This window comes from Emydura macquarii, unplaced genomic scaffold (assembly GCF_026122565.2).
Source record: "Emydura macquarii macquarii isolate MOO-44397 ecotype Brisbane River unplaced genomic scaffold, CSIRO-AGI_Emac_v2 contig_1253, whole genome shotgun sequence".
NCBI lineage: Eukaryota > Metazoa > Chordata > Testudines > Chelidae > Emydura > Emydura macquarii.
In genome coordinates this window covers 49,987,008-49,997,150 of record NW_027131390.1, presented here as the reverse complement: position 1 = coordinate 49,997,150, position 10,143 = coordinate 49,987,008, and the positions used below count along the sequence as shown (strand labels likewise).

The window sequence follows — 10,143 nt, the reverse complement described above, 5'->3', positions numbered from 1 at the left end:
TGGCAGGTTGAATAAGTATGAATCTCTCTTCCTTCCCCCTCACATGCAGCACAGTGACATGAAATCTGACTTCTTAGACTCCCTGTGGGATTTGGCACTTTCCCCTCTAGTGAACTCTAACATAGGGAAGCTCAATTTATGGACAAGTAGAATGAAAGCTCCTGTGGTTTTCATGCATAGCAGCAAATGAACTGCAGTTCTGACTACGGGGAACCTCAGTGCATAATGAAATTGGGTCTCGGGGGATTTTTTTTGGTAGAACAAGTTTCATTCAGTACGGACTCAATCCTGCAGCCATTGATCTCAATGGAAGCAGAAGCAGGCCTCTTATGAAAGTCCCACTGTAATTTTATTTTGACTGAATTAACGATTAGTTACAACCGAGATTTTCACAAGTGACTAGTGATTTTGGGTGCTTCTGCATTTGAGTGACCAATCTGAGAAACCTTAAAGGGGCCGGATTCTCAGAAAGCATTGTATAGCCACCCTCTGAAAATCAGGCATCACAGGTGGGGCACCAGAATCCTTACTCACTTTAAAATCTTGCTCAGAGACTTTTATCAAGCCATGAAATATTGATCATAGCTGCTTTCCACATTGCTAAATAACTGTATGACAGTGTTTTGCTTTTGTGTTTTACACTTAGAACAATTAAAAACTGTTTAATATGCACGTTTCCTCCTCCTTCTACTTTGTATCTAGGCAGGACACTGTAAATAAATGTGAAATAAAGTTCAGTGCCCCAGCACCCCAAATAATTTAAAAAGGCTATTTTCCAATAGTGTCAGCCAAATAACACGAGTCACCCTCTTCATATTTGTTTTTCAGTATTTTAGATGTTACCATCTGATAGATCTTCTGGCTTTGTGGCTCTAAATTCCTTAACTTCTCAAATGTATGTCCTTTATCCAAGAGCCCTGGAATGAATTTAAACTGATCTGCAGAAGGGATGATGAGATAGAAGGAAAAAAACTCCAAACAAAATAAAAAACTCCCACCTTCCCTGAGGAAAGCTTAGCTCTAACAGTGAGGCTCCCTTATATAAAGATCAACAATACGTTTTATTGTTCCCATATTGTTTCTTTCTCTCTCTCAATGATTCCCAGTTTGGTTTTGACTCAAGAAAGCAATTCTATTCAGGGCAGCACTTAAACATGTGCTTAACTTTAAGCATATGCTTAAATCCTATTGAAATCACATTTAAGCATGTACTTAAAAGTAAGCAAGTGTTTAATGTTGCCTTGAAGAGGAACAGACTAATTACTTATTTAAGGGCTTTCCTGACTCAAGGTCTCTCTGAGTTTATCATTAATATTAACTATATGCCTGATACATTTGCTGGCAACCTAACGTCAGCAGTTCATCTTGACATCAGACTACACAATTTGGGAATTGTTTCCTGTTCTTTGCAGAACAGTTGCTTCTCCTGCTTCATGCAACTGCAGTGACTTTGGAAAGAGAAGTGGCTCCAACATCTGAGGCATAATCTCCTTTTGATCCTTGGAAAGCTTGATAATAGACTTTACGAGTCAGTTCTTTTTTATAATAAGAAGTGAATGGCATTGAAAAAAATATAGGCTGTGTAATTCAGCATAATCACTCAGGGGTACTGCTCTACTTCACATTAGAGGAGGATCCGGCCTGCAGGAAGGACTGCTGTTGTGTTCTGTGTCTTTACAGCATCTAGCACAATGGGGTGCTGGTCCAACTCCTAAGCACTACAGCAATATAAATAATAATTAATAATAATAAAGGCACTATTTTTTTCTATTAAGGCAGCTCTTTGATACAACACCATGACAGGGCACTATAGTATAGTATAATATTGCAGCAGCCTGGCCACTGATATTACTGCAGCCTGAAGAAGGTCTGCAGGTTCAGCTATGAGCAATTAAACCCTTTCAGTTGGGAGATGATGAGCACCTGGGTGGTAATCAGTGGACTGATAATCAGTGGTGTAATTGGGGGGGATATAAATGGAAAGACCAGGCAGCAAAGGGAAATTCAGAAGGGAAGCTCAGAGGGTGAGCCTGGGCTGTAGGGAAGCCATTGTTTGCTAAAGGCCTGCATTACCCTGTGATACTTTGTAAGGAAAGACTAAATACCCAGCTGGGAACAACCTGGGGTGTGTTTGTGACCATGAGGCAATGTGAACTGGCCAAGCAATGAAGTACACTGGGTAGTGACAGAGGGGTCCTGTTACAGGTGGGGGCTCGTCTGGGAGCATTAACCCTCTCTGCTGAGAGAATTCGCTGTGTGAGGGGTGACCTGTGCAAAGGCAGAAGATCTGGGCACCAGGGCTGCGATGCGGCACTGGCTAGTGGAACGAGAAAAGGAGATGCAGAAGACCCAGAAGGCGGAGAGGCAAGCACGGCTGGGGAGGGCAGGCGGAGCGGCAGCGAACAGTGCAAGTGTTCTTCAAGTAACAGACCCAGGTACAGCGACAGCTCTTGCAGAGGCTGGTGTGTTACAGTGAGGGGAGTAAACACTGAAGAATAGGTTTGAGACTGTCAGATGGCCTCAGAGAATGACCTGATGTCTTTTTTACTAACCTTTGAGCGACTGGCTACTAGCTCCAGATGGGCTAAGGGCGCATGGACACTTTGGCTAGCTCTGTATTTGGCTGGTGAGGCTCTACATGGCCCTGAGTGATCACTAAGTCAAAGATCCTGATGCGCTGAAGGCTACTAATTTAGACAGGGTGGGCTTGTCAGCAAAGAAATACTGCCCAAAACTCGGGGCTGCCCAGATAGAAAGATGGGATCTGTCCTGGGGCCTTTGCAGGTGGATATAAGCCAAGAGCAAAGTGAATTGGAGGAAAGATCTGGGGGATATGATTGGTGCAATGACCAATGGGCAGAGATGGAGCTGTGGAAGAAACCTCCATTCTCTAAGCATAGAAGGCAGGAGACCCTCACTGGTGGTTAATGGAAGGCCAGCCCCAAAAATGAACAGGATGGGATCTGTCCTGGGGCCTTTGCAGAAATGGTCAGACTGAGCCGCTCAATGGCTACAGTTGGATGGACAGGGCTAATGGGCACCGCTGTTCTGGAACCATGTACACAGAACATCCCCCGAGACTCCAAGGGCCTGGGTTTGGAGGCGTCAGCCAGGATCATTCGAGGCGGTGGCAAAAGTAACAGAGGCGTATGTGGAGGTGGACTGTCCATGGAAAGAGCTCAATGCCCCTCAGACCAAGGATGGGGAAAAGAAAGTTCAAAAACCGCATGCAGTGAGGCCCAGGAAGGGGATGCAAGGGACTAACAAGCGGTCCCCAACTGCCCACACAATCGTTTGCTACCAGTGCAGGGTCAAAGGGCACGTAAAGAGAGAGCGTCCCTACACAGATTATGGGCCCTCAGAGTTCTGTGGGTGAACAGGCGTAAAAGGGGGATCTGGGAGAAGGATAACTCCTGTCAAAGGAGGCCCAAGGCAGACCAGGGATGGTGTGGATTCAGCAGCAGTGTGTTCCTTTGTAAGGCTGACGTGGCAACAGGCAGGGGCGGTGATGATGATGATTTATGGTATTCATGGAGAAAAGAGCACTTATCCCGTGGTGTTCATCCCCTTGGAAGTAGAAGGAAAGTAGATGGCAGAGAGTAGGGGTAGTAATGTCATTGCCTTACTTGGTGATGATAGGAACAGAGTGGGCCCCATTTCCTTTGTGTAAAAACAGTAGATGATGGGGGAAGGGACCCCCGATCAGTGGTCAAAAGCTAATGAGTGTGGACTCTCCAGGGAGTCTTCCAGGTCCAGTGTGTGAGGACCCTAGATATGTGGTAACCAGCTCAGAAAGATGAGACCCTGGAGGACTTGGAGGAGGAGGAAAATGTGAGGAGAGGACAGTAGAACAGGGCATGCTAAAGGAGAAGGAGGGAGGAGGCTCAGCTGACTCCCAAGAGTAGCAAACCCTCTCCAATGCACAGATTAGAGAGGAAGAGCGGTCCTGATGAGGAGGCCTTAGTGGGCGAACCTACCCTCAGGTCCCAAACCAGGGGCAAGATATGTCAGGGGAAGAGAGGGATAATTCACACAGGTGGATATAAGTGAAGAGCAAAGTGAATTGGAGGAAAGATCTGGGGGATGTGTTTGGTGCAATGACCAATGGGCAGAGATGGAGCTGTGGAAGAAACCTCCATTCTCTAAGCATAGAAGGCAGGAGACCCTCACTGGTGGTTTAATGGAAGGCCAGCCCCAAAAATGAATAGGACGCCCCCAGTAGAATACCAGCCCCTTAATGAGGGTAGGGCACGGGCAGCAAAGAAGACCTCTTCCAGAGACCAGACAAGGCCTGATGTGGAATAAAGGGGTGTGCATGAGAGAGAGAGAGAGAGAGAGAGAGCTGGTCACTGGCGTTGCTGCAGCATAAAGACTGCTCAGTTATGAGCAATTAAATGCTTTCTGTTGGGAGATGATGAGCACCTGGGTGCTAATTGCTGGGTTAACGGTGTAACTGGGCGGGAATATGAAGGGAAGCAAGGGGAAGCTTAGAGGGTGAGCCTGTGCTATGGAGTGAAGGCTGTGGGGAAGCCATCTCTTGCTGTAAGCCTGCATTACATTGTGATGTTTTGTAAGGAAAGAATAAGTACACAGCTGGCGAAAGGGTAACAACCTGGGGGTGTGTCTGCTGCCTGGTCAGTTCATGTGGCCTGATGGTTACAAAGTACACTGGATAGTGACAGAGGTGCCCTGTGAACAATACGTATTCACAAATAATCCAAAACAGTGTTAAGAGAGTCAACTATTTGGGCCAAACTTTACTCTGCTGTCCCACTGTAAATTCAGAGTAACTCCACTGACTTCAGTGGAGATTTAAAGTAAAATTTGTACTGCCATATACCAAAAAACAAAGGAAAATTGTCAACTATGACAACAGGGCTGTTAATGGTGTCACTTCACCTTATTTGGTCCTTTAGAATATGTGCTAAGTACTTATGCTAAATTATCTGAGTACCTTTCTCGGACCTGAGGAAGAGCTCTGTCTAGCTCGAAAGCTTGTCTCTCTCACTAACAGAAGTTGATCCAATAAAAGATATCACTTCACCCACCTTGTCTCTCTAACTTCCAGAAGAAAGAATCAGATTTTGACTTTCAATCCCTGAATATTATCCACCATAATGAAAGAATCAAAACAACCCAGTGCTCCAAATATCATGAGGGATAGTGGGAATATAACTTAACAAATGAAAAATGCTGAGTCCGTAGGAAAAAAGACTAGCTTATGAATTGCATGTGTGAGTTTGTGTGTGTGTTTGCATGAGTTCAGAATGACCTTTCTAGTACAAAGTGCACTACTTTGTAATTCATTCATTCATGAACATGCCTGCCTTTCTTGTACACGTCCCCTCTTCACCGTGTACCTCCAGGCTGCATCACACTAACTGCAGAGCCAGAGAAATTAAGAGCATTCTGCTGTCTGGCAAAATGTCTTCTGTCCTTCCCTCCTTCCTTTTCTTGAAAGTTCTTGAATCTGAAATTGAACAACTACCTGTTGTTTTATTCTGGAAGTGTTGTCATTAACTAACACCTCTACTAATGAGTGCATAACCAAGAGGTTTGCTGGCTGTGTTCAGATAGGGTCCCCTCCCATTTGTAATACTTATCTAACCAAACTGAGGCCTACTTTCCCCAACTACATCTTCTTTCCTTTGACCACCTACGCCCATTTCCTCATTCTCAGCCCTTCTCTCGTACAGGTCCCCAACAGTCTCTGCATGACCCCACATTGCTGTCTTGCCCCGGTGTCTTCTCCTCCTCTCCTTGTCTTATATCAGGTACCCAGCTCTTCAAACTAGTAACACAATGAGCTGTAACTAAAGGAAATACCACCATGTATTTGCATTCTGGTCAGTTACAGATTATTCCAACAATTGCATACATATTTCTGAGAGATGCTCAGTTTGTTAATGCGGGTTCATACATAGGGCACTCAAATCCATTGGCATGATATATGCCTAAGTGCTGGACTGGGTGCCCAGTTTTATATGGCTACCTGCTGCTTTGAGTGTTGAGTTGGGAGATCCAGGTATGCTATTTAAGGCATGGGCCCACAGTTTTAAATCAGTAATGAGAATAATGCATGAAAAGAAATGCATGTCTCCCCCTGGGTTTTGGGATTCATTATATATTCACCTCCTCTGTCTAATGGGGAATGACATTATATTTGGGGAATATATTGTAAGGAGTTGGAGGAAATACATGACCATACGCAGTCCATTTCAGCTGCTGACTTCGTAACTTTTGTTGAGAAATATTTTTTATTTGTTTGTAGTGCAGTAGCATCTGTTTATTCGCTATGTCAGTTTGGAAGGAATTAGTTTTATCTAATCACAGTTTCACAGTACACACACAAACAGATGAAAAAATATTTCCGCTGATGATAATCTAAATTTACAGATAGGCAAAATAAGAAAAATGCTTGCTGAGGACTTATTAGAATTTGATTTAAAGACATTTACTTGGTATATTTTTACGTGTGATGTGGACCCCCTTCCAAAATTTCACGCAACTCTGAAAATTTTAATTAATAAATTGGGGAAAAATGCTTAAAACTCATAATTTCATGCAACTATTAAAATTTAAATTGATACAAATAAAAAAAATGCTTAAAGTAAACGTTGATAATATTTGTTGAAATTACACAAAAATAAAAATCAAATTTTGCCAATCTGATGTATAAGGAATTTCTGTGGTTGTTTCCTGCAATTCTTTCAGTCCTCCAGTAGGAGCAGATAGTATTTGATGTATGATGCAACCTATTCAGCATGACCCTGGTTCATCTCTGTTGTAAGCCCTCTTCCAGGGAGGGGAGAAGGCGGAGCCACACTGAAGGCTTTTAATGCCAGAAGAATGGGAAGGCAAAGGAGTGCTGTGCAGTTGATCCAACACACTTGCTGCTCCTCTGTTTTCTTTACAGTAATTTGCAAAAGTACATGATTTTCTGTATCTAAATCTAAGACAATAAAAGTAGGATTTGTTTTTTTACTTTAGTTACCAATCAACATCTTCAAGATGACAAGAATTTTGACAGCTTGCAAAGTGGTGAAGACTTTGAAAGACGGATTTGGGTTTTGCAATGTGACTGCTCACCATCACTGGCGTTTGTCAAGGACTGGTACCAGATTTTTAAGTGTCAAGGTAATAATAACCAAGCTCTTGTTCTCTAGTGTGCAAATAAACAGCTTGATGCAGATAAATTTACTTAAAAGTGAGCCATACTGGACTTCTGAGTCTTACTCTGAACCTGCTTGGCTACAGGAGTTTTATTGACTAGAGCTGCATGTTCAGAGTTGAAAATTGTAGGGTGAATTGCATTGAAAGGTGAAAGTTCATTATTCCTGTTAAATATTATAGCGGTATTTTTCTTTCACATACCTTAGGTCTTCAGAGTGCTGATAGTGAAAGGAACTCCTCTTTCTGGTTTAATAGGAAAATGCTTAAGCACCTGTTGAGTTGAGCTTAACTTTAAGCATGTGAGTAAGCTCATTAAAGGGATACACTTTCTTTGTGTTGTACTGAGGATTTGCCTCTGAGACTCTTAATACATGGGAGATGTACAATCCTGTGCCTCACATTGGAGCCCTTTATTTTAGTGGCTGAAATACTCTGTTTCGCTCTATCTTCAACACAGAGGACTGGATTCACCAGCCTTTTTCTCCGGGCTTTCCCGGTGTAACGCAGTTGATTTCAGTGGAGTTATTTCCGTGTCAAGCTGGTGCAAAGCAGTGATGAATTGGGTCCTGTGTGTAAATTCTGTAGCACTTGCAACAAAAGTTTCAGCGACCAACAGATCCAGACTAGAACAGGCCTCTGCCTATGTAACAAGCTTCAGAAGCATAATTACTGTGAGTCTTACAGGAAAAGCTATAGGGGAGCCAGGTTATGGTATCCAGCGGGTGTTATCTAACACAGTTAATTCCCAAGGGTATGAGACTAATCATTACTGCCTTTATCCATTGAGGCCTTGGGTTTCCTTATGTACATTTGCAGGCCATTGAATTGCAACTGAGAACAGCTCTTTTCACTCCTACTGCAGATCAGTTAATCTAAAACCAAATTGTTGTAAAGCTGAAGGAAGAAAAAGGCATCTCTCCTTCTAAGCATAGGAGCATCAACCCATGCTGTGTCCTATCTGGCATCTATGGCTTTGAAAGAAAGAGAAGCATGAAGAATGGAAGTTGGCAAATATGTTACAATTCTAGACTGGGACACTTGCTTTGTTGTGAGTGTCTTTCTGGTGGAGCCCACCATCTTGCCGCTTCTCTTTCTCAAGAATCTACTGTAGGCATTAATTCGCCCCATGATTGCCTCTGCCTTAAAATCCAATGCAGAACCCTTCCTTCTCACAGATGAGACCCAGGGCTGCATTCAGATTCAACCTCTGCTCAGGTCAGGAGAGCAGGGGATATTCCTCTTGTGATGACCACTGTAATCCTGCTTGGTAAATGAAACACTTGCCATCTGCCCAGCTCTAGCCAACACAACCATTTAAAGAAGCGATGCACTTAAATAAAAACCATGCTATGGAACAAATGATGCAGCTTTGCACCCTGTAAATATGCAGGCTCCAGGCACTCAGGTCAATTCAACGAGACTTTATTGGCACAACAAGCTGTAGCATGTTGGCATGTTAAAACAGCAAGACAGACCTGTCAAGAGGATCTGCTTAGGACAGGGCCCTGTGCTGGGGATCTCATCCCATTGCCATTCGTCAGCAGTGTTTATTCCTGACCTGGTGGCAGGTTGCTGCTGGTTGTAGTGTTGTTTCTGCTCTCTCGTTCCTTCCTCCCAGGGTCAGACATGCTCTTTTCCAAATGCTTTTTGCTGTGACGTCTCTTCTGATTCCTGATCACTTGAGGAAATATTTTTCTCTCGTTCCCTTGGTAGTGTGGTATAGACAGTGCCTCTCTTTCAGATTCTCCTCTCATATGTTGGCTGCACAAAGTATCTCTTCTGTGGATTTGGGCTGTGCTCTGTGCCTCCCAAACCACTCCCAGGTTATGGTCATTGATTCTGCATTTGGCACAAATCTCCCTTTGTTTTGTATGCTTCACTGTAGTGAAGTATCTGCTAGGGTGATAGTTATGTGCTGGGCTCTGGACCACTTGAGATTGTTGATGGATTGGATTTAGCTTTCCCAGTGACCAGTATATTGGCGTTTAATGTTCTGATCTGGCATCTTGCACGTTTTTTAAAGGACCGATCTATGGGGGCATGCATATATAAAGGAACTCGTCAACAGTACTGCATAAGGACAAGAACCGCATGGTCACATTATAGGAGCCTGCTAGGCTGGGGCACCGCGTTATAAAGAGATGACAGAGAACTGCCCAGTTATTTTGGTCTTGTTACAGTGTCCTCTGTGTGGTACCCAACTCTAGGCTCGTAAGGCTACAGAGTGATTTCCTAACACTGTTAGCCCAGGGTCCATGATGCATTCATTCCAAGATACACCTGCTGCTCTACTGTATTATTTAGTTGTCTTTTTAATGGCAGCTTTTGGAATCTTTTAAGATTTAAGGCCATGGAAGGTGACCAATGCAGGCGTAGCTTAGTGTTGGCTGATAGGTCAAGGGCAGTGTGGTAAGATTCACCATGCATAAAAAGAGCTGAGCATTGTAACAAGTTTATATGTGGGTTGTGACAGGCTGCTTGCTATCTTCATCATGACTTTTTCACTGCTAGTCAATTGGCATCAGGAGCTTCTTTCCCAAGGTTCTCTGGCACCTGTCCTGCCCTGTTGGATACTGCCATGAGAGGTGGGTGGGTCACTGACGCAAGCCAATAAAGGGCATGTTCCTTTCGTATGGGTCATGTATGTGTGGTTAATGCCTTCAAAATACGGGCTCTCCAAAGTGAATGGTTGAACTTATGGAAGGTGATTGTGGAAATAACATCTTCTGGCAGTACCTCTTTAATGAAGGTCACAGCAAAGACATGTAGCCACACCACTGGCTGGGTCATCTGCAAGGCTGAACTTTGGATCTAAAAACATGAGCTAAAAGGCCTGCTCCATTACCTTGAAAGCAGTAGCAGGCTCCTAACCCTCTAGACACAGTTTATCCACTAGGGGGGACAAAGAGCCACACATTTGCCTGGCTGTGATTACTCCTGGGGGAATTTTGTGCCAATGCAGAATTCATG

At 43.8% G+C, this 10,143-nt stretch overlaps 1 protein-coding gene across 1 annotated transcript in view; it reads left to right on the top strand.

Annotated features, from left to right (window-relative positions):
• Positions 1-2,015: 2,015 nt before the first annotated feature.
• Positions 2,016-10,143, top strand: part of CPS1 (carbamoyl-phosphate synthase 1) — a 124,913-nt gene continuing 116,785 nt past the window's right edge. The window contains exons 1-2 of the mRNA XM_067548727.1: positions 2,016-2,435; positions 6,991-7,137. Of these exons, the coding sequence (XP_067404828.1) occupies positions 7,012-7,137 (126 nt within the window). The 5' untranslated portion in view covers positions 2,016-2,435; positions 6,991-7,011. The remainder of the gene's footprint in view (positions 2,436-6,990; positions 7,138-10,143) is intronic.